The 25,517-nt window shown below is 43.3% G+C and overlaps 1 protein-coding gene across 1 annotated transcript in view; it reads left to right on the forward strand.

Annotated features, from left to right (window-relative positions):
* The window catches only part of BORCS5 (BLOC-1 related complex subunit 5), a 121,040-nt gene extending 95,523 nt beyond the window's left edge, over positions 1-25,517 (forward strand). The window contains exon 4 of the mRNA XM_032803024.2: positions 24,648-25,517. Coding sequence (XP_032658915.1) covers positions 24,648-24,878 — 231 coding nt within the window. The 3' untranslated portion in view covers positions 24,879-25,517. The remainder of the gene's footprint in view (positions 1-24,647) is intronic.

Below are 25,517 nucleotides of genomic sequence, written 5' to 3' on the forward strand. Positions count from 1 at the left end.
AGTTGTGTTTGTTTCTCTTGAAGTTACCCCTGTATATATGGAAGGAAATAAAGTTTAAATTGTTTTTTAAAACTGTTCTTTATTATTTGTTGCACAACACATTGAGAGAAATCAGAAGGCAGACTGGGGAAGGGTTGGGGGGTAGAGGAGGGGGCAAGGACAAGTCGAGAAACCAAATCAAAAGTTTGCATATGCCAGCTTCCTGCTGCTTGGGCAATCCCCTGGGGTTGAGTGTGTGGGTCCCCATTAGCCTCCCCCCCTCGTGTTCTTGGGCATCTGGGTGAGGAGGCTATGGAACTTAGGGAGGAGGGAGGGTGGTTATACAGGGGCTGCAGCAGCACTCTGTGGTCTTGCTGCCTTTCCCGCATTAGATCCACCATACAGCGGAGCATGTCAGTTTGCTCCCCCATGAGCTTGACCATAGCGTTCTGCCTGCTCTCATCGTGCGTGTCCCACCTCTCTTCGTGTTCCTGTAAGGCTTTACAGGACTTTGCAATTGTTTGCCTCCACACATTCAGCTGAGCCCTATCAGTGCGGAAGGACTGCATGAACTCAGCCAACATGTCTTCCCGAGTTCGTTTTTTCCGCCTTCTAATCTGAACCAGCCTCTGGGATGGAGCAGATAGGGACCAGGTTGAAACATTTGCACTTGTGGGAGGAAAAAAGGGAGGGTAGTATTTTAAAATATAAATTTCAGAGAACAAAGGGGACATATTTTGGTATGAGTAAACCATCACACAGAGCTGAGCAACAGAATTCAGCTTGCAGGCAGCCTAGGGGCACACGGGATTCTGCTTCTTCTATATTCATTTTAGTGTTTTCAAACTGCTGGGACCCCTTTCCCATAGCAAGCAATGCCTGGTGGGTTTGCCATAAAGGAGGGCCTGGAGGCTCTCTGGGATGATCACTTCACACACACCCAACCCCCGCCCCCACACACTGCGTGGCTCCGATGAGGCTCTGAGCAGGGATGAGCCCTTTAAACTATAAGCAAACAGCCCAGCGTGGCTGGGTTTCCCCCTTGCCCCCTACCATGTGGCTCCGATCAGGCTCTTGCTCACCAGAAGTACCTTCTCCAGGGTCATGGTCTGGGAGCTCGCATTGGGAGTTGGGGGAGGCTGTTGGCTCCAGCCTTAAGCATAGTTCCTCGCTAGGGGGGAAAACAGATTCCCCACTTGCCACCTGTGCACTGTCCTCCTCCTCTTCGTCCTCCAATGACTCTTCCTCCTTGCTCTGTGCAACTCCCCCCTTGCAGGTGTCCACGCACAGTGGTGGAGTAGTGGTGGCGTCACCCCCCCATAATTGCATGGAGCTCACGGTAGAAGCGGAATGTATGGGGCTGTGACCCAGAGCGCCCATTTGCCTCCCTGGCTTTTTGTTATGCTTACCTGACCGCCTTGATTTTTGTACGACACTGCTCTGTGTCTCTGGAGTAGCCTCTTTCAGTCATGGCCCTGTAGACTTTAGCGTACGTATTTGCATTCCTTTTTCTGGAACATAGTTCTGCCATAACAGACTCGTCTCCCCAACATGCAGTGAGATCCAGTACCTCCTGTTCGGACCATGCTGGATATTGTCTGCGAATCCGGGACTGCGTGATCTCTTGTGTTGGTGGACTCTGCATGGTTGCCTGTGATGGTGGACGGTGCTGATGGTGACCAAACAGGAAATGAAATTCAAAAGTTCTCAGGGCTTTTCCTGCTAATACATCAGAGTTGAAAGTGTTGTTCAGAGTGGTCACAAGAGAGCATTCTGGGATAACTCCTGGAGGCCAATAATGTTGAATTGTGTCCACAATACCTTTAACCCAGGATTGTGATCTTGATTTAAGCGCTACTCCACTTGCCGAGGTGGAGTACAGAAATCGATTTAAAGAGCCCTTTAAATCGAAAAAGCTGGTTTCGTCATGTGGACGGAATACTTTTTATTTTAATTAACTCGGCTAATTCTGAAATAACGAACTAGTGTAGACCAGGCCTAAGAAAGATCAGCCATAGGTTGGGCTATGTTGTTGACCTCACCTAATAATAATGCAGTAAAAATCACCTACAACTTATCTTCACTGGGCTTTTAGAGTGAGAGAGCTATCTTACTGTAAACAAACAAACAAAAACCTAAACCAAAAAACCCCCCACCCTTCGTTTTTTGGCAATGAAGACATAACCCTAGTTAAACCACTGCAAGACCCCTATTGTGTACATAGTTACACCAGTATAATGATTCCTTAGGGCAGCTCTATACTACAGACTTTTGTTGACACAAGTTGCTTCGGTGTACAGCCATCAGCTGTTGTATATTGCTTGGGCACCTGCACCTTGGGTACTTGGTTGGTGTTGTGTGTATGCATGAGCGGTTGCATTGATGTAAAATATATTACACCATGGATAGGGATCCCTGTGGGCCCTGAACTGCCATACAGCTCAATGACTTGTGGGACATTTTCCTAGTGCTTTGTGGGATACCATCCATTTGCCCATGGATTTCTGAGAGCTAGGGATCAAGTTCCCACCATGCCACTTTCTCCATCCAATAATGCTTATCCCATCCTATAATTCTGCGCCATTTTTTTAAAAAAAACAAACACGCAACCTCCCACAGTCCTGCATTATGCTTTTCAGTCTCTGCCATCTTTCTGGCAGAAGTGTGGACCCTACATAGTTCAGCATAATTCTCATGAGTGTTGCTGATACAGGACACACAATTGCCCTTTATTTGCAGAACTGAGTGTGTGTGATGAGGACGATGCAGAAATGTTCTAGCACAATAACTGGATGCTGATGGGCACAGCAAAAAAAAAAAAAGGCGAGGCTGTTGCTGGTATTCATAGAACAGCTCCACGCCACTGCTTTTGACCCAGAAAAATGAGCACTGATTGGTGGGATTGCATCGTATTGGGGGGTTGGGATAACAAGCAGTGGCTGCAACATTTTTGAATGCAAAAGACCACGTTCCAGGATCTGTGTGTTGAGCTCACCCCACCGTCCAGTGCATGCACACCAGAATGACAGCTGCATTGGTAGTGGAGAAGCAAGAGGGGTTTCTGCTCTGAATACTTGTGACACCGCCATATTGCTACCAGTCAATGGGTAATTAGTTTGGCTTTGGAAAATCCATAGTAAGGGCTACTGTTATCCAAGAGAGTAAGGCTCTTAATTGTCTCCTGCTATACGGGATTGTGACTCTCTGTAAAATGCAGGAGATATTGAATGGATTAGGGCTTCCAAACTGCATGATAGATGGCATGCATATCCCTATTCTGGCACCAGCCCATCTTGCCATTGAGAATATCAAGAAAGGCATACTTTCCTGTGGTTTTGCAAATCCTGTATCACCGGAGATGCGTCACTGTTATCAGTGTGGGCCAGTCAGGGAAGATGCATGACATCTGCATCTTTAAGAACACAGGACTTTGCAAGCATGGATACATCTCCTCAGCTGGTGCATTATCATCGGGGAAGTTGAAATGCCAGTTAGTGATTCTGTGGGATCCAGCCTATTCTTTGTTTCCCTGGCTTAGGTAGCTGTAATTGGCCACCTCAACAGCACCATGGGAAGATTCAGCTACTGGTTTAGCAAGTGCAGAATGACTGGAATTATGCATTTGGTAAACTGAAGGGATGCTGTTGCTATCTGCTCACTAGATTGGATCTCAGTGAGGGAAATAGTCCCATTGTTATTGCTGCATGTTGTATGCTCCATAATATCTGTGACGTGAAAAGCTACTGCCAGGGTGGAGGAGTGAGGTGGAGTGACTGTCTGCTGAATTTGAACAACCATGCACAAGGGCTATTAGAAGAACCTATCATGGAGCTATACAGCTCAAGGAGGCCTTAAATGACAATTTTAATAGTTAGGCACGTTTAAATGTTTTCTGATGAACGTGTTATGAAACAGTTCATGTGTCTGTTATTGCCTGCTGCTGTAAATTCTGTAATGTATGGTACAAACTAGGAAATCTAGGTGGGTTATTGGCCCCCACAATGAATTCCTCAATGTGTCGTGTAAACTGGTAAAGATAATTTGAGTTTCCAGAAATAGAACTTTGTATACAAAGAAACAGGGCAACAAAAGTAAAATGCAAAGAAACATAGAAGATAAAAACAGCATGCCAACATGAACCATAATTTAAATCCTCACATTCAAATTTGAAGTAAACAGTAATTATTGTGATGGGTTGGACCCCCCCTTTCTGGGATGCCATCTGATATATTGGGATTTCACTGAGCCTGCCTGCTCCATTAGCCTGGGTTCCCTCTCTGTGTTTTGCTGAATGAGGCTCTCCGGGCTCTGGCAGCACACACACACAGGTAGGGACGCACCAGCTGTAGAATCACACAGTCTGCAAACTGCTCTCTATGAGAAGACTCAGCTAGGAAATCGTCCAGCACTCAAGTGCAGCTCCCCTCTCGAAAGTACATCCAAAATAATATTGTCTTGCACTGTAGAGAAAGCTATATAACGTAAGCTCATAAATTCGCTCCCTCCCTTAATGTGGAGAATGATATGCACAACTTCTCTCCCCATTAGGAATTGCACAACTTCTTAATAATTAACAAAAACAAGTTTATTAACTGTAAAAGGCAGATTTTAAGTGATTATAAGGGATAGCAAACAGACCCAAGCAGATTACTAAGCAAATAAAACAAAATACCCATATTAAGCTTAAGATCTTAAAGAGACTGGTTTCAAGAAGTAATTTCTCACTCTAAATGTTGTTTTAGGCAAGTTGCAGAGTTTCTGTAGCTTAGAATTCCAGGTATTTCTCTTTACAGGCTAGACTTCTTTGTCTCAGTCTGGACTCAGCCCTCGCCTTTCCCACAGCTCAGTTCCTTTGTCTCTTCAGATACTTTGAGCAGTCTTTCTTCTTGGGCAAGAAGGCAATGGAGAAGAGCCCTGTTTGCCTTAATCCGCAGTCTTAAATAAGATTTACATGAGGCGGGAATCTTTTGTTTCCCAGTCTTGATCTCCCCCTTCTTTTAGTGGAAAACTACTAGAAGTCCAAGATGATGTTTAGTACCAGGTGACAGGACCAACTGACCTATTAGTGTCACAGCTATGTCCCAGGGCACCTCTCAGGTAGGAGAGAGATTAGTATCTTCAAAGTCTTATTGTTTCTTCCTAATGACCCATCAAGGCTGATGGGGCCTGTTGTCTGAGGGTGTCTCCCAAATACACACACAGTTGTAATTGTTACATAGTTAATATTCCTAATTTCAGATTCAGAAACGATACATGAATACAAATTGGATAATCATATTCAGTAAATCATAACCTTTCCAATAATATCTTACAAGACCCATCTTGCATAAAATATACCTCAGTTATGCCATATCCATATCATAAGCATATTTCCATAAAGAATATGAGGTGTAACATCACAGATGTGTCTGAGCCTGTGTTTTCACAGGTTGGTGTATAGTTCTCCTTGTTTCTCCCAGTGTGGAGTGGTAGAGGTAGAGATGTACACCATGCTCCCATGTATTATGTTGAGTGGTGTTGGGAGAATTGCCCGTGCAATTCTCCAAAGATTGGAAAGGCTACTGATTCAGGGGTCTTTGGACATGTATATCAGAAGTGCTCTGCAATGTGTTAGTTTATTGCCTGGTATATTTCCTGATGTGCCTCTTGGTCCTTTTTCCCCTCTCGTGGAACAACCGAACCCTTAATTCTCAAGCCTCCTCCATGGTCAAGTCACATGGCCACTCTACTCCTTGTGCTCATGAACTGAGGCCTTAGAGGCCTAGAGGAGCTCACCAAACATATCCTCCCTCAGTCTGCTTCTTTCTTTTCCTGATAAGGGTCAGATTTTTGGAAGTCATGGAAGAAGGATCTCTCAAGGTCACCATACCAGAGGCTACTGATTAAAAGAGACAGACACACTATTAGATGTCAGTATTTTTGTGGCTGTTGTCATAGTATTCTTCCCCAAATCTGAACCTTAGCGTCCAGAAAATGAGATACTAGCATGAATCCTCTAAGCTTAATTACCAGCTTATATCCTGTAGTGCTGCCACCAACCAGAAATTACAGTGTCTGGTACACTCTGTCTCCCAAAAACCTTCCTTGGGGACCCCAAGACTCAGATTCCTTGAGTCTCACAACAAAGGGGAATAAACCATTTCCCTCCCTAGGTTACCCTGGAAGACCCTTCTCCCCCACCAATTCCCTGGTGAGTACAGACTCAATCCCCTTGAGCCTTAACTAGGGAAAAAATCAAACAGGTCTTAAAAAGCAAACTTTTAATAAAAAGAAAGAAAAAACATAAAAATTGTCTCTGTAATCAAGATGAAATATTACAGGGTCTTTTAGCTTATAACCAATGGATGAACAGCCTTATCCAGGAAAAATACAATTTAAAATATTTCCAGCAAACTACACATTTGCACATAAAGAAAAAAACAAAAAAAAAGACTATAACCGCCTTTTTACTTACTCACTATTCTGAATAGATAAGAGACTGTAGCAGGGAGATTGCAGAAACCTGGTTTCACCTCTAGTCCTGTCCAGGACCCAGAGAGAACAAAGCCAATCCCCAAAACCACAAACAAAGGCTTCCCTCCCTTGAGATTTGAAAGTATCTTGTTTCCTGATTGGTCCTCTGTTCAGGTGTTGTTTGTTAACCCTTTCCAGGTGAAAGAGACATTAACCCATAGCTATCTGTTTATGACAGCTGTTCCATAGTTGTGCTTGCACCACCTCTTCTCCCCATAGGTTATGGAGATCGAAGATTACTTTCCTGCTCCAGGCAGGAACTTGTCTAGTAGCGTCTTCTCTTTGTTTGGAGCTGGCACAGTTAGATGCACACAACCGAAGTGAGCTGGTAGGAGTGCTTACCAAGGTAGGCAATCGGGAAAAGGTATTTCAAAAACAGATAGGTGGGCGTCTGGTCTCTGTGTCCCCAGGGCAATGGAGTTCAAAATTGTTACTGGAGCAGCCATTATCATGAGGTCAGGGGCATTGTGGGACAGCTGCTGGAGGACTCTTAGGGTTGACACAACTAATGCGGTGTTTTCACTTGCATGGCTCTGACCTAAGGAGGTAGATTTGTGGCTCTGCATCAAGGAGGTGGCTTTATTGTATCGCTGTAATTGGATGCATGTGTTGGCAGGAGACAAATTTTGGTGCAGGCACATTCATAACTAGGTTTACACAGGTTGACTTAGGTTGACCAAAGTTTGTAATGTAGACCAAGGCTTATACTGGTAGAGTGTATTCCTGTAAAGCCACCTTTATACTGGTGTAACTGCATCCGCACTATGGAGGGTTGTACTGGTTTAGTTAAAGCAGTATAGTGAAGTGGCACAACTGTTGTGTGTATACAAGCCATCCGGGCTTGAAGTTGTACCAGTTTAACTGAAAACTGTTTTGTAAACCAATATAAGTTTGTTTGGATGCTTTTACTTTGGTTTAAACCTGGCTTAATTTGCTTGAACCTCTTAAACTGACTAAACCAATACAACTTCAAGCCGTGTAGCTTCTGTTTGTAGACAAGGCCTAGGGAAATAGCTAACATTTAAAAAATGACCTAAGATGATTTAAGCAATGTGATTTTTAAACAATACTTTGCACAACAAACAGTCCTTGAATACAAACATCTTAACATGGTTTTTAAACTCAATTTGCCTTGACTATACTAAGTTCAGTGCCCTGTTTAAAAGCCTGTTAGCTATCACGTTTTAAAACCAGGACAGTTCTTTCCTAATCTAGAAATTTGAGCCCTGACTCCTTTAAATTAATTCCCTGTTAAAATTATTTTTCAGTCAGTGTCACACATGAATTATTGACATCTGAATCACCATCTGTCACAATATTGCTTGCATTCACCATTGCTTGTTACGTGACTGCCAAACTGTGCAATTAACACATCTTTCTTTTTTTTTTCTGTCTGAAAAACTACAGAAAGAACAACTTAGATTTTTGTGTGTCAGTCTGTGGAACTTTACTTCTGTGTGGTGGCACTTGATATCACCTGTCAGTTTTCCATCAAAATGACTTGTGTAGGTTTGTCTGGGTGGTATATCTGCCCTTTAGTGGAGTGCAATATTGTGTAGGATGAAAGCTGGCAGCTTGTCCGATTAATTATTACACAGTTGATTTCTGTGGCCAAGCTGTTCAAACAGACTGGAAGCTGGTTTGCAGAAGCTTGAGTACTGAGAATATGGGAATAAAGTAGGTTTCTTTGTAATGTCTACACTAGGGGGAAAAGTATATTTTTAAGACAGAATAGTTAGTTAGCAAATTGTAAAATCTTAGTGTACACAGGACAAGTTATAGTTAATCTTTATTTAATAAGTCTAGGTGACCCTCCATTCCTCCCCAGAGAGAGCTGCATGTCTATGGTAGGTGAAGTTACTCTTGTGTACAGAGGTTTTTGGGATACTTCAGGCTGAAATCTGTATTTTACCTTGACCTGCTAAACTGAGGCAAAATGACAACTTGTCCTGTCTACACTAGGATTTTCCAGTTATTAGCTATTCAGTGATAAAAACACACCTTTTTAGTGCCTATATACACACACTAGGAAAAAAGAGCTTAATTGCCTTCTTTTACATTCCTGTCTATAGCAGAGAGTTAGTCTGGAGATATTTCCAACTCTGTTACTGGCTCGCGCTCTCTCTCTCTCTCTCCCCCTCTCCCTCTAGCCTTCTGGGAGTTACTAATGGTCTGATTTTCAGAGTTGCAACCCTAGTGGGTATTAAAGTTGATTCACCACACCTTAGAAAATCAGACCATGAGGGCTCAGTTTCCTGATCTTTAAAATGGAGTAAATAATATTTCAAAGGGATTCTGTGAGGATTCGTTTCAAGACAAACACTGTCCAAGTGCTAAATATTTATTATTTCAACCAAGCAGATTTTTTTGCAAGTTGTTCTTCTATCTGTACAAGAATCTTTGAAGCTTTGATTTTTAAAAGAGAACCAAGACCATTACTGAGATGTTTCTCATGAAGATCATCGTTTGCGTTTTAAAGTGAAAAGGTGTTTATGTAAAATACCCTGTCAAAATGAACATCATTAAGTTTGCAGGCTGCAGGTTCAATTATTATTCAGAATCTCACCCCTCTGGAGCCAACAGATGTTCCTTTTCCTTTCCGTAAGGCCTAGGAAAGTCTGCTATAACTTTTCAAATGGAGATGCTAAGCTTTGCCACTCTTAGAAAGGGTTAGATGTACTGCAAGTCGGGAACAGACAAGAGGGGAGTGCAAGAATGTCACATAGCTCGAGTGAACAAGCCCTCCATCTCTGCTCCTTACCCCTTTTGAGAACAGAGTTAACATGTTTCCTACAAACTAAGAGGTAGGAGGAGAATGAGAAACAAGTTATTCAGATTACTGGGTATCAAGTTTGAGTGATGGAACCTCTGAATTAGTCACTTTGTCCAGCCCCTCCTTTTTCCATTCTGAGGTAAAGTCCTCTTGGGGAAAACAAATGAACAAAAAGCTCACCCACCTTCATTTCCAGAAGATTAGCCTTTTAAGATTTTATGTCCATCCTCCCTCCACTCCAAGGCTTAAGTACTCCAGCAATTTTTTCCTATGAGGCTGCACTTCCACTATGGCACAAACTTCTTTTGACTTCAGGAAGGCCTCGTGAAAAGCTGGGGCTCCTAATCTATTCCCACAACAAGCTATTCTGTGGCCACAAACAGGATTATGATACCATGCAAAGAAGGGGTCTCTAAAATATCCCTTTTAGTTGTCTCTTTCTATACTGAAAAGTCCAAGTCTTTTAATTTTCTCCTCATATGGAAGGAGTTCCATACTCCTAATCATTTTTGTTGTCCTTTTCTTTACCTTTTCCAAGCCTAATATATCTTTTCTGAGATGGAGCAACCAGAACTCTATGCAGTATTTAAGGGGTAGCTGAACCACGGATTTAATTTATTCCTGAGGGAGTTCTGCACCAAAAAATTAAATTATGTGCACAATATTTTAAAATTCTGCAAATTGTATTTGTCAATAAATAAATGTGTCTCCAGCATGGCAGTGGGGAGCACAGGCCACTGGCTGCATTGAGGTGGGAGATAACTCTGAAGCCCCCACTTCCACCAGTATAGGGACTTGATAGTGAGGCTGCACCTGACCCTGACACAGTGCAAGGGCTGAGCCTGCCCCAGAAACACCCCGGGCCCTGCTCCTCTGCTCCAGGTGCACAAGGTGTGGGGTAGGCAGGCTCAGCCCAGGAGGATCCAAGTGTGGAGGGGCTTAGTGTGAGGGGGATCCAGGTGTGGGGTGAGAGGTTTCTGTGTGGGGCAATTTGGGTGTGGGCAGCTCAGTGGGAGAACTGGATGCACAGAGACTTGTTGGAGGGTTCTGGGTGAAGGGACAGTGGGACTCTGCAGGGGATCCAGGTGAAGGTGGTTGGGGCTCAGGAAGGGAGAGCTGAGCATGAGGAGATGGGGCTTGCCGGGAGGGTGTGGGGGGTCTGGCTGCTGGGATTGTGGGGCTTGATGGGATAGGGATCCAAGTGCAGCTGGTTGGGGATCAGTGGGGTGGGGCTCTGGGTGTGAGGGGCTTGTCAGAGGGGTCCAGGTCGGGGTTCAATGGGCTGCTTAACAGGGGAGCCCCAGCTGCTGCAGAGGGGATGCAGCATGCCGGGCTCCTGCTTCCCTCCGCGATTCCCCGCTCCCCTTTTCTTCTCCATCCCCTTCCCCTCCTCATCCCCCTCCCCCTGCCCTATTCTACTCCCTCTTCCTTCCCCACTGCCTCTTCACGTCACCTTCTCTTCTGTCATTTCCCCACCCCACTTTACCCAGCACCACTGTGGGCACTCACTGTTGCACAGAATAGAGAACAGGAAGGCTCCCAGCACACAGAAGGGGAGAAAAACTGGCACTAGGACCCAGGAGTTCAGCTGCAGAGTCAGCGGAGCCCAGACACAGCTTCCTTCAGCTGGGCAGCTCTGCACTTGCAGAATGCGGGGAGAAGTGGCATGTAAACCCTGTGTGCCGCCCCTCCTCCCCCATGCCTCACCTGTTTGGAGGAGGGCAATCCCTCCCCCCCCCAAACTGCGCTCATGGTTGCCTACCGCCCTCCTCTCCCTCGCACGGCTTCCCTTTGTTTCCCTGCCATTTTCTGCAGGAAAACACAGGGAGTATTTGGGGGGGCATTTTCTGTAGGTACGCAGTTATGCAGAATCCTTCCAGGAGTAATTTATATAGTGGCATTATAATATTTTTTGTCATCTTATCTAGCCCTTTCCTAATGGTTCCTAACATTCTGTTAGTTTTTTTGACTGCCGCTGCACATTAAGCAGATGTTTTCTTGATTGTTAACAGCTAATTTAGACCTCATCATTTTGTGTGTATAGCTGGGATTGTTTCCCAATGTGCATTACTTTGCATTTATCAACATGGAAGTTTATCTGCCATTTTGTTGCCCAATGATCCAGTTTTGTGAGATCCGTTTGTAACTTCACCGTCTGCTTTGCACTTAACTATCTTGAGTAATTTAGCATTATCTAGAGACTTTATTTAGCACCTCGCTGTTTACTCCCTTTTTGAGATCATTTACAAATATGTTGAACAGCACAGATCCCAGTACAGATCATTGGGAGACCCCACTATTTACCACTTTCCCTTGTAAGAACGGACCATTTATGCTTACCTTTTGTCTCCTATCTTTTTACTAGTTACTGATCCATGAGAAGACCTTCCCTCTTGTCCTATGACTGCTTACTTTGCTTAAGACCTGTTGGTGTGGGACCTTGTCAAAGGCTTTCTGAAAGTCCAAGTACTCTATATCTACTGGATCACCCTTGTCCACATGCTTGCTGACACCCTGAAAGAATTCTAATAGATTGGCGAGGCATGATTTCCATTTACAAATGCCATGTTGACTCTTCCCCAACATACTGTATTCATTTATGTTTCTCATTCTGTTCTTTACTATAGTTTTGACCAATTTGCCTGGTACTGAAGTTAGGCTTACTGGCCTGTAATTGCCAGGATCACCTCTGGAGTGTTTTTTAAAAATCATCGTTACATTAACTAATATTTCCCCCTTACAAGGATGTTAAATACAATTACATTAATTAAATATAATTAATATAATATAATTACATCATGGTTGCTATTACTGAGAGGTTCAGCTACATGCACCTCTTGGACCAGATTCTGTATTACACTTTAACGTGATTCTCTCAGATAGGTGAGTCCCAAGGTATTTAGGCCTTTTATAGATCAAAAATACTACTACTTTAATTTTTCCGTGCAGATCCCAGGGCCCCAGTGTCATGTAGTCTCGTGTGATATCTCATTTAACAAGTGAGCAGTCACATTCCATGACGAGCTTTGGTTTGAATGGATTTTAGGGGTAGCCCATATTAATGCATCTGGAAAAGATTTGTCTCACAGATACCCCTTTTTAAGTCTGTGCCGAATATTTTGTAAAAGTACTGACTGAATGGTTTATTATTTGAGGTCAGCTAGGGGGTTTTCCTGCGAATTTGGAAAAATCTGCAGTATTAAGAATTGCAATATCTTTTTTCTGAAATCTGAATCGATTGAACAAAATCCAGTGTCAGGGAGACAATTGCCTGATAAATTGCTTAAGTCAAAGGACTAATTTTATGATGTTTTTGTGTACCAAATGTAGTAATCTTGTGGCAAAAAATAGCAGCAGGTAAATACCTCATAGAATTGGGTAAGAACATACTGTTTGAACTGTTCGTGGTAGCAAGTTTTGTTAACTCCTGTAATTTTGCTGAAGACAGAAAAGCTTGTTCTTTCCTACAGTAAGTAATCACCCATAACTGTTAACATAGTGTAATTTAATACTTCCTGAAGAGGTTTAAAATCTAAAAAGGGACAATCTGCAGCTCAGACTAGGAAGTCAGGACCTAGTGATGATTCAGATTTCACAAATCTCATGATAACAATCAAACTAATAACTTTGAGGTCGGTTATTATCCTGTAAACTGTCTGGCACTTGCACTGACAGCCAGTTCTACCCTGTGTAGATTGTTACTAAGGCATCTAGTATAGTAATGTCCCTGTAGCATGAGTTGCATAGATTAATCTTATGATACATAAGAAAGCCCTGAATTTTACTAGGTTTAAATGCTTCGCCTTTTTTATTTGAATGTGGGGTTTTATAGATGGTAGGAAGAAAAATGGAAGACCCCGAAAGGACTGTAAATACCTGGGGAGGAGAGGTGGGGAAATAGGGAATGAAGTAATTAATACCAAGTGATCTTTTGTGGTGTTCCAGTCTAGATCTGAGCTAAGTGCAGTTACTGTGAAATTTATTTTGGTCCATTCTTACAATTTTGACGTTATAAATGTGTTTGAGTCAGCATTGGGTTAAACTTCCCTTAATACAGTGCTAATCCATCACTCAACAGATCCAGATAAAGGGACACTAAGTAAATGTTTGGCCTTCCTGTTGTTCTTAACTTACAACTTCACTCTTAATCACCATAATAAAAGACAAGAAGAAGAATAGAGCTAGCACATGTGCAATGACAGTGGACAGTGGTTGTCCACAACACACATTTCTGTGAGGCCTTCAAGAACTTGGGTGTGTTTTTAGTGACACGACACAACACTAAGAACAGGACTCTCTAACATTAGATGTATTTAAGCAGTACAACACATAATTTTGTTTTCAGGAGGCTTCATAGCAGCATTCAGTGATGTGAGAGATCTGTCACATCTTACCTTGAGTCTGTTTTGATAAGGGGATGCCAGTTGGTTAGAAATATGGAAGTGCTGGATAGAGGTCATGAGAAAAAGATAGGTTGTTATAGTCAGGATTTGTGGAAGGCCCAGAAATGCACCCTGTACATGGCAACCTAGAGGAAAAAGTTCACATTAAAAATTACAGAAGTTAATTTAAAAAACCGCTCTGGTGTTGCTTTAAGTAAAATATATGCACAACCTGCATCCAAAAATATGAACGACCTTGGCTAACAGACTCTGTAGTCCTGGCTAAACCTTAGCTAAGACACACTGCAGCTCAGACATTATAATGATGAAGGATCATGTAGATGAACGTAGAGAAATGCCACTGAAATAACTGGAGCTTTTGGGGCATGGAATTTGCCCCTTTGTGTGTAGTGCAGGTTCCAGTGTACTTTTTCAAATCCTAGTAGGAGTTTTACATCCAATTAGAATTAATGCTGCTTTTCCCCCTAGCTCAGATTACATCTCTACAGAGCATGGATTGAATGAGTCCTTGGCATTGTTTGCAGGGCAGATAGGTTATATAAATGGAAAAGGAGGGGATTAAGGTGGGTTTTGGTCTTGGAAGTGGTAAACAAAACCTGAAATAATCTATTTTGCAAATGTTGGCCTGGTAACACTCCAGAAAAAAAAACTATCCACAATTGCTTTTGCACAGCAGGGTTCAGGCTTCCTGGATCTCTTGTGTGTTGTGTTATGCACTGACTAGGTTACTCACCCTGTATATTTTTCATTTTCAAGCATATAAAATAGGGAGAAAGGAGATATTCCATCATCAGAAATCATCATGATGTTGTGTTAACCTTGCATAACATTATCAGAAATGTAATTTGCCAAACATGTTTTCTCTAGCTTCTGACAGAGAGAAGGTCTATCTTCAGCTTGGAGTGTGTTTATTTAAAAGAATTTCCACACCAGCTCATCATGACTAATATTCCGTGCAGTCATGTTCCTATCTGTCATTTTCAGATGTGATTTATGTGCAGCTGCAAGAAGAAACTCATTCAGTCATAGCCAGGCACCTGACAGTGCACAGTGGAGGCCGTTTATGTTAAAGGGCATTGTTTTAATAAGTGAGTTTTGCAGAATAGATGTGCTTCTAATTGCAGTGTTCTCTGAGCCACAGCAGAGATACAGGTTGAAAGCCTGCAGAGAAGGCAACGGGGACAAGAGAAACCTGCAAAAACCAAAAATTTGGGCCATGTCATTGGGATCTGCAAGGTTATTACTGAAAAGAAAAAAATCTTTGTGCCACCAGGGAAATTTCAAGAGGGGTTGGAAATGACACAGCATTTTTTTGTAGAATATATTTTTCTACCACTGTCAACGTGGCAAACGCTGCTTTGAAAATTTGCTCAAGAGTCATGAAACTTTCATTATATTTTCTCTTCCCATATTAAATCTTGAAACTATGAAAAAATGTGAGTGGCATAAGTGAGGACAAAATTGAGATAAAATTTAGAAGCTGTGACCTCAACCTCCCATTGCTCAAGGTGTATTCACTGTAAAAGTGCTATAAAATCCCACTGACTCAGGACTAGGAATCATTCATTTTTACTATACTAATTTTTGCACTGTGTCTTGAAAAGGAGAAGGTAGCATCCAGTGCTGATCTGAATCCTCCATTGACTAAGTTAACATCCTCATTCTGGTCAGCGGCATGGGTCAGAAATAATTGTGGGATGAAATGCAACTATTCAGTGTGTGCAAAATGTCCCAAAATGCCATGAATTATGTGGTGGTTGTCAGGCTATCCAGGGCTGAGAGTCATCTTGTAACCATTGCCTCCATCAGGAGGGTGTCAGCCTGTTGGCCACTCATGCACTTCCCTCTGGGCGCTGCCAGTCCTTATTTGCCCTTGCAAGTTAACAATAGATGCTCCTCAGTTGCAGAGGCCCTTTAAAGCATTCCCCTATAGTGTTCAGCCCCTTCTCCACTGAACACTCCCAGAAATACCAGGTCTGCCATCCCCCAAAGGCACATGTAGGCACAAGCTTGTATGATTCATCTCAGGATCAACACCTTGCTTAATATCACAGCATTTATATATATTTATAGTGAAAACCAGAATACATTTATTCTCACAGATTCAAATGATAGAGAACAAGAATATTGGAAACAAGTGGTTACATAAAACAAAATCACGACACACTTTCTAGAGCCTAAACTTAACTAACAGGCTTACCTCCTGTCTAAAGAAGTTTCTCTCATCCCCAAAGTCCTCTGCAGCATTTCAGCCAAGGTTGGCTGGGATCCCATTTTCATTAATGTAAACGGGCATTGTGTTTATTTTCTAGCTGCAGTGTTTGCTTTGCTTTCTAGTTATGTCCTCAAAGTTCCTTGTGTGTACTCTGAGACAATGTGAGCCCACATGACTTCTTGTTCCTGTATGCTGTTGCCTGTTGATTTCACATCTCTTTGATAACAATGCTGGCTTACAGTGCTTAATTTACATATGACAGGGAAAGGTGAATAAACATCTCTTATCTGGCAGAAAACCCATTTCTTCACCTCTGCTGGTGACTCATGTCTTGATACAAAATCTAAGGACATGTTCTCAGTACAAACACATAATTCCTTAAATACATTTCACAATGATATTAATGACCAATGTGACCCTGGCTTTCATTTAAGACCTCACTTGACATATTTTGGTGAACCAGAGTGGACATACCAATGTCAAGATGTTCCTGTAGTCCTCTTACCAGTTGGCATTAAGGGATTCTTGAGTCACACCTCCCCCCTTATGTTGATGTAGTGGGGTTAGCCACTGGCTGATCCATAGTTGTCTGACCATAACTCTCTTGCCTGGACAAGGCATCTTCCACTATATACTCTCTCCCTTTAATATGTACAATTGCCACATAATAGTCTTAGAGCAATGTCAGGTGTAGTAGTTTGGCATTGATACCTGTGGTTCAATGTAGCCATACCAAAAGAGAGAATGGCCTATCAGGATCCTAAATTTTCTGGTAAATAGCTAGGACCATTACTGCTTGATTACCACATACACCTTTACCCTGGTATAACACGGCCCGATATAACGCAGGTTCGCATACAACGCAGTAAAGCTGTGACACGCTGCTCTGAGCAGTGTGTAAAGGGTGCTGGGTCAGGCTGGGGCAGAGGGTCTCGGGGGCAGTCAGTGTGGATGTTGTGCAGTCTATATGAGTTTATAAAAATATGGTAATAAGTGAATATAATGTAACTGGAATATGCTTCATGCAAAAGATCTCTAGTAAAGTATCATTACAAAGCTTATAATCTACTGCGTGTGATCGTCCTATTGGTATAAATGTACCACTCTTGTATCTGGGATAGAATATGAAATATAATTCTGAGGGCCTATTGTAATTATGCAAAGTGCTGGCCATTAATGGTGGTTTGGAATCTTGATGGCTCCCATCAACCAGGACAATTGACCGGGGCTCTATTTGCAAGCAAGCCTTCCTGTGAGTCAGGCTGGGAGGAATGAAGGCTTGGGGTCTTCACATGAACTGGAATCCATCTTTAACTATCAGAGGGGTAGCCGTGTTAGTCTGGATCTGTAAAAGCAGCAGAGAATCCTGTGGCACCTTATAGACTAACAGACGTTTTGGAGCGTGAGCTTTCGTGGGTGAATACCCACTTCTGACGAAGTGGGTATTCACCCACGAAAGCTCACGCTCCAAAACGTCTGTTAGTCTATAAGGTGCCACAGGATTCTCTGCTGCTTTTACATCTTTAACTAGGTGCTTTTCCAGTGAGGGGGAGTGGAAACCCAGAGAGAGACAAAGGATTCCCGCCTTATGCAAAAGATATATAAAGGGGTGGAAGAGAACAAAGGAGGAGCCATCATGAAGAATCCCCTAGCTACCACCTAAGCTGGAACAAGAGCTGTACCAGGGGAAAGAATTGTGCCCAGGTCTGGAAGGTATCCAGTCTGAGGAAAAAGCTTACTGAAGCATCTCTAAGGGTGAGATTATCTGTATTTAGTTTGATTAGACATAGATTTGCGTGTTTTATTTTATTTTGCTTGGTGACTTACTTTGTTCTGTCTGTTACTACTTGGAACCACTTACATTCTACTTTCTGTATCTAATAGTATCACTTTTTATTTATTAATTAACTCAGAGTATGTATTAATACCTGGGGGAGCAAACAACTGTGCATATCTCTCTATCAGTGTTATAGAGGGCGAACAATTTATGAGTTTACCCTGCATACATTTTATTCTCCCATTGGGAGTTGGGCATCTGAGTGCTAAAGACAAGCACACTTCTGTGAGCTGTTTTCAGGTAAACCTGCAGCTTTGAGGCAAGTAATTCAGACCCTGTTGGAGCAGACAGGAGTGTCTGGCTCAGCAAGACAGGGTGCTGGAGTCCTGAACTGGTAGGGAAAGCAGGAGCAGAGGTAGTCTTGGCACATCAGGTGGCAGCTCCCAGGGGGGTTTCTGTGATCCAGCCTGTCACAGTCAGGGGTTCCCTACCAGATCTAGGGGGCAGTAGCTGTGGGAGGGCACTTTTTGGGGCCCCACGGTTCCAGAGTGGCCCGGGGGATTAGTGGCGGGCCAGGAGCACCCCGCTCTGCTTCCCGCCCCGGCCTCAGCTCTGTTGCTCGGGGAAGGGGGCTTGGGAGAAGGGATCCCCCCACACTCACCAGCACCAATGGAAGTGGAACAGCCGGGCGTCCTTTCCCCAACCTCCCCGCACTCACCTGTGGCGGGAAGCAGAGTGCCACGGCTGGGAGGTGGCAGAGTGGAGCGGGCTGGGGCCACATCGCTCCGCTTCCCGCCGCAGGTGAGTACGGGGGTGTCCTTTCCCCAAGCTCCCTGCACTCACCTGCAGCAGGAAGTGGAGCAGCCCAGCCCCAGCCAGCTCCATTCTGCCAGCTCTCAGCCGTGGCACTCCACTTCCCGCCGCAGGTGAGTGCAGGACCTTTTATTTTTCCTCAAGGGTGCTTTTCTGTACATCCTTCCATCTTGTATAAAAAAACTTGCCCTGTTTTCTTGATTTGGGGCTTCATGAATATGATTCCTTTTATGCTTTCTAGGGAGAGTCTGCGGGTAAGTCTGCACTGCTGGCGATAAATCGACCCCTCCCCCCCCAAGTGCTCTCCCGTTGACTCCCATACTCCACCACCATGAGAGGTGCAGGCAGAGTCGACGGGGGAGCAGCAGCAGTCGACTCACCATAGTGAAGACACCACGATAAGTCGATCTAAGTACGTCGACTTCAGCTATGTTATTCACGTAGCTGAAATTGCATAACTTAGATCTATTTCCCCCTCTTCCCCGCAGTGTAGACCAGGCCTGCTTCCTGTTCAACATCAAAAATTGTTTGGCTTTTGCTTGCAAGGAGGTCTGGCACAGGTAAGGTGAAAGACTCCCCCTCCTCCTGCAAAAGGTTACACTTTGAGACACAAAACTATCATCTGCTGATAAAGAGAGAGAATCCACCTTTCCTTCCTCAGTGTTAAATTCTGGGAACTCAGAGACGTATTCCTTTTTACTATGGGTCATAATAGTAACAGCTTTGGGCAGTAAGAGCATATCATTACCAATCAGCACATCAGCTGGTAAATTCTCAAGAACTCCCACTTTTAAGTTACCCCTTAAACCTTCCCATTCCAATAGAATGCATGCTAAAGGCACTGTCATTTTAATCTGACTTAACGATAGCAGATTCACTTCTCCCCCAGAAAACATGTTGCTTTCCTGAATTGCATCTCTCCTGATTAGGGAGATCTGAGCACCACTGTTTTGTTAGCCTTGACAGACTTTGCCATTTACTTTGGCCATTTTAATGAAATCTTTGTCCACCTCTGAGAAGTCAGACCTGACAGAGTTAACCAGAGTTCCCTCTGCCGCCACTGAAATTTCTGACTCCAGGGTAGATATATTAACTTGAACAGATCGTTGAGTGTTTGGAACTACCATTCATAGGACAATCCCTTTTCATGTGATCAGGGGAAGCACATGAGTAACACTTTCTGGGACCATCTTCTTGGGCTGGGGTCCTAGGAGGAGAGTGGTACTGGGATCGGGTGGACTTCACTTTCCCCTTCCTTATTCCTACAGACAAATCGGGGACCCACTTTTATTCCAAATCTTGGTCCTTCTCCTTGGGGCCTGCGCTCCCTGCATTGCCTTGCTCGTACGTTTAAGTCAGCTGTTTCTGCAGTTGCTTCTACTGATACAGGAGTTTTCTCCCACACAGCAGTTCACACTTCTTCAGTCCAAACCTCAGAGAACTGCTCTTGAGCTATTAAATCCACCAATTTGTCACGGGCGTTTGCCCCTTTACTTTTAATCTGTTTTTTCAAATAATCCACCATTTTATGCACATATTCTCCTCGACTTAATTTATCAATCATTTTAAGGTTCCTCAATATGAGGCGATAAGCCTCTGGTGTAATTCGAAACCCTTTTAATGGAAACAGTTTAAAAACATCACATTTCATATAGCTTCACTTGCATCCATATCATTAAACACTTGTAATGCTTTCCCCATCAGCTTGGAGAACACAACAGTCATTCTCTGGTCCTCAGCGATGTTCTGCACACTGCAGATCCTTTCCAAGGTGGCCAAATATTCCTCAGTGCAGCAAGTTTCCTTGTAATTAGGTCACAGTTTGTCCCAGCTGTGTGATCTTTGGAGAGGACTGCTTACTGGCTTCTGTATCTGCATCTCCAGCATCCTGTGTACGTGTTCACTCTCCATGTTTTTGCTCATGTACAGCTTCTTGGGCTAATCTCTCTGACTCTTGCTCTTTGGCTCTCTCTGCAGCTGCTCACCTCTGGTGCTCTTGTTCCTTTTCTGCTATCAGCTTCATCCTGGTGAGCTCCAACTTCATAGCAATTTCACTGAGGGATATGCCAGGCTGTTTTTTCCCCTTTGCTCTCAGGCCCCTTTGTTGGATCACCCTGATCCTTTGGCCATCCATCCTGCTTGCTCGTTTTATATTTTCTATTATTCTCTTTCCCTTACCTGAAATGAACAGAAAACAGCAAATTTTTCTTTGTCTATTGCCAATCTTCTCTCTTGTGAACCTCTTAGAATCTAGTTTGCAAGTGTTGGGATTGTGATCTTTAGTTAACCAACAAACTGTGTATCAGTCTGCTGAATACACCATTGTGATAGCTCTCGGGGTACCCGGGACTGAACGCCACATTGTTACGCCCTTGCCTCATCATGAGGGAGTCTTGTGCTTAACTGGGTGTCAGTTTCCAGCACCAGCCCATTAGCCACCCAAGCACTCTCCTTTGAACTCTGCAAGCCCTTACCAGCCCTTACTTTGCCTTGCAGGTTAACAATAGGGGCACCCCAGCCCCCGAGTCCCTTTTGAAACATTCCCCTATAGTGTGTTCAGTCCGATCTCCACTGAATGCTCATAGTAATACCAGGTCTGCTGGCCCCAAAGGAGCAATACACACCAGATTGAATGATTCAGGTCAGGATCAGCACCTTGCTTAATATCACAGCACTTAGATATATTTAGAGTGAAAATCAGAATACATGTTATCAAAGATTCAAGATTCAAATGATAGAAAGTAAGAATAAAACAAAATCAAAACACGTTCTCTAGAGCCTAAACTTAACAAAGTTAATCTCCTGTCTAAAGACGTTTCTCACCTCCAAAGTCCTCTGCAGCATTTCAGCCACAGTTGGCTGAGATCCAGTTTTCATGAATGTAAACCCACTGCCTGTTTACTTCTTAGGTGCATGAACTGTTATCTCTACATTACTGGCCCAGTGACCAGAGCACTGGACTAGAAACCCGCAGACCCAGATTCTATTGCTGACTCTGCCATTGACTTGTAAAAGAATGTATTTAAAAAACATTGGGCTTGTACCTGTTTTTATTATGTTATACTGTTAAGACTTACTTTTTTATGCGGGAGCAGGGGAAAAAACCTGTTTTACTTTAGAAATGCAAAATCAGGGAAGCCTAGATTTAGCAGGAGGAATTCTTTTGGACAGGAGGAGGGAAGGGAGGAAGCCTTGGAGGATGTATATTTTGCACCCTAACTGATAAACACTTCCTTTTCCCTTAGTCCCAGTTAAGAAGGACTGGTGTGTTGTTCGCACTCTGGTCTGGCAGTTGGGAAGTCTGTGGGCTGGTCTACACTATGGGGTAAAATCGATTTTAGATACGCAATTTCAGCTATGTGAATAACGTAGCTGAAGTCGAATATCTAAAATCGATTTACTCACCCATCCTCACCGCGCGGGATCGATGTCCGCGGCTCGCCATGTCGATTCCGGAACTCCGTTGGGGTTGGTGAAGTTCCAGAATCGATATAAGCGCGCTCAGGGATCGATATATCCTGTCTAGATTAGACGCAATATATCGATCCCCGAGCAATCGATTTTAACGTGCCGATACGGCGCGTAGTCTAGACGTGGCCTGTGTTTAGTTCTGGACTCTGATGCAGACTTCTTATTTGTTCTTGGGCATGTTGCTTAAGACATGAAAGCCCATTAAGGTGAAGAAAAGACACCCATTGACTTCAGAGATGCAGCTTGCCCTGTAACAATGACAGGCCCATATACACAGATAGGCATTGGCATTATAAACAGATGTTAACACAAAACATTATTTTTTAAACAGTTTGATCATTTCCCCTCAATCAGTTGCACAAATTTCATCCTCTTGTGAGATCACTAGCTGTGCAATTGCCATAGTCTTCCAGAGTAGACAAAACCTGAATTACTAATGTGGAAAAAAACAACCACCAAGTGAACCCACCCACTTCTTTTGGGGCATGAGGGACAGGCTCTTTTTTTAGCCTTTGTGTGTACATCCAAAGTAGCACAAGCCCATTATTATTTTTTCTTTGCAGGTCAAGTGTAAACTTTCTGTGCCTCCACTTCCCTAAATGGCGATAATGATACTTATCACATTCACAAAATGCCCAGAGATCTCTTAATAAGGGCTCTATATAGAAGCTAATAATTCTGATTATTTGATTGTTTACTATGTTCAAACCTTTAGTAAAGATAAGCTTTGCCTATTGCTTGGGGTTTTGAGGCCATGTGAAGAACGTAACTTTAAAACCAGGGGCAATTTCTGCTTCAGACCCCGTGTTGCTGTGTTTAATGAGGCATGCTGACTTTTGAAAGGATTCCAACTGGCTACCATACCACAGCACTCTCTCATTAGGTGGCTCATTTTTAAACACTGGATTGAATTTACTTCCATCCCAAGCCGACCTGGTGGTGATCTGCTTTTACACACTACAATTTGCAGAGCTAGCATCAAAGTATTAATCTGGAGTTTTAATGGAAACCCCTAAGCAGGCTTAAATTGTTTCCACACTATTTGGAGTTTCCTGCTCTGCTGGCTTTTATTTTGTCCCATGTGTGAATGGGTAGAGGGAGGAATCCACAGGAAAGAACAGAGAGGAAAGTAAGGATTTCAGCCTGAGAGTGACAGAAAGCAGGCCAGAAAGAATTAAAGGTTAATTGATACTGTATCCAGCACTGGTGGAGGTGATAGAAAAAATACTCCTAAATCTGCATGGCAATTAAACAGACACACATTATTTTAATACTACTTGTAACTTCAGTTCCTTAGCAAAATATTTTTTCCTGACTACTTTTGCCTTAATTCCTTCCCTGCTGTTTTTCTTCCTGAACTCTTGCCAGACATTGCTGATGTAGACTGCATCAACTGGATTCAATAGTCATTTAACAAAACCTTGGCTGACTCCTCCTCTCTATTGTCTTGGAGACATTCCCCCCCCCCCCCCCCCACCATTCACAAGCAGGACTTTGGAGCAGCTAAAGAGTCTGCTTCCAGAGTATCCTTCCCTAATGCATGCTGGGACAAGACCTCAATTGTTTAGTGAGCGCTATGTGGGAAAATGTACAGTGCAGATGTGATCAGCAAAGCCGGTTAGTTTGTACATCACTGTTGAGCCAGTTACTGGGGTCAACACCCTCAGTCTAACACTATTAGTTAAAATGAGCAATCTTGGCAAAGTTTGTTCACACCAGCAGAACAACAGAAAGCAGTGCTGGTTGAGGAAACAAGAAAAGAGTTCCACGATCAAAAATGCTTTTCTTCCTCCCCATATTACAGTAGTGTGACAGGATTCCTGAAACTCACTGCAGTGGTGTTACCAATTTATGTGGCACAATGGTAACTTCAGCTAGTGACAATGAGAGCAGAAGGCCTGTGGTCTAAAGTTAAGCCATCATGCCCGCTTTCTCCTCTTCAGCTGGTAGCCACAACCTAGCATTTTCATTTGTGACTGAGGACGAAGTTTTCTGTGGAGACTGAATGTAGTACTTTCACAATTCTGTATATTTATCATACTTCAGTTGATGATTGAGGACTCCCACTTACCAGTGTTGCATGCCAGAGACAAGATCTGTGCTCAAGTGCTTGGAAATACCCAAGTCTGAATAGTCAGCAAACTGAAGTGCATGCAAGTGTGTGATCATATGCCTGAGCCATTGCAGGGTTGGGTATTTTGGGGTCTTAGATGGTTCCTGAGGGTTTGGAATGTAAATACTCCCAACTGCTGTGAATGAGAGAGATGTATACACGAGATCTGTCAATATTCAAAATCCTTTTTTAAAAAAAAAAAAAAAAAAAAAAAGGAATTATCCTGTCATGCATTCATTATAAATGACTAACAGCTGGAACACTTAATAGGTTTTAAAATTGTAGATTAGAAAGCTGGGAACAGGTGATACATTGTGAATTACTTTGAAGATGAAATAACCAATACAAATGCAAAGTGCTATTCCAGCACTAACTCATCTGTACCACTTCCACGATAGGTAGGTACATATTATATCTGATTTTATAGATGGGCAAGAGAGAGCTGCTAGAGAAGCTTGTTTTTATAGCTACTGAGAGAGATCTGGCAGATTGACAAATACACTTGATCACTGGTAAGAGTCACATGCCCCACTGAAAGGCATTTGGAAACTCTAGCCTAACGTGGCCCTCTCTGTTTTGTTTTTAAACAGATGGATCTTTCAGTGGAAACTCTCTATAGCTTCATGCAGGAGCGCCAGAAAAGGTACGCCAAGTATGCAGAGCAGATCCAAAAGGTCAACGAGATGTCTGCGATCCTCCGCCGCATACAGATGGGCATTGACCAGACGGTCCCTCTCATGGAGAAGCTAAACAGCATGCTGCCTGAAAGCGAGAGGCTGGAACCCTTCACCATGAAACCTGACAGGGAGCTCAAGTTATAGTCTCTCCAAACTCCCTTGCCTCACCTTCTCATTCGAACATTCAGCACAACGACACGCTTCCAGCACGCCCAACTGGCAGTCACTTGGAACAGACCGCTTTGCTGCCTGACTTTTTGCCAGGCTTTAAGAGGAAGAGCTGTCTCAGCTGCCAGAACTGTGAATTGAAACAGTACAGCCAGGAATAAAGGAGCTCCCTATTAGGATTGTTTGGAGAAGAAAATTTACCCTTCTTTTATCCCCATAGCACCGCCATCTGTGTTGAAACATGTGCTTCATTCCTGTAACTAGATTCAGTCTCCAAGAGGAGCGATTCCTCCACCTGAGCTTTTTAGAAAAATTTCAAAGGGGGATTGGGTGTAATAAACCCAGTAGTGTGCTTTCCATGCCACTGGAGAGGTGAACAATTCGATGGCTGGCAGATATTTACAGCATTCCCCAGCCCTGGAAACATGTATGTTTTATAGGTGAAAATGTGGAGCCAGGAACAGGTTTATTAAATCTACCTGTTGTTGTAATTAACATGGTTTGCATGGCAAAGAAGTTTCCCGTTCAGTTCTAGTCAGCATCTCTTTCCTTGAGGGCCTATTTTATGGTCTTACTAATTTATGGGGCTGTAAATGAATAACTGTTCCAGTTCCA

The sequence above is a fragment of the Chelonoidis abingdonii genome, chromosome 1, assembly GCF_003597395.2.
Source record: "Chelonoidis abingdonii isolate Lonesome George chromosome 1, CheloAbing_2.0, whole genome shotgun sequence".
Taxonomy (NCBI): Eukaryota; Metazoa; Chordata; order Testudines; family Testudinidae; genus Chelonoidis; species Chelonoidis abingdonii.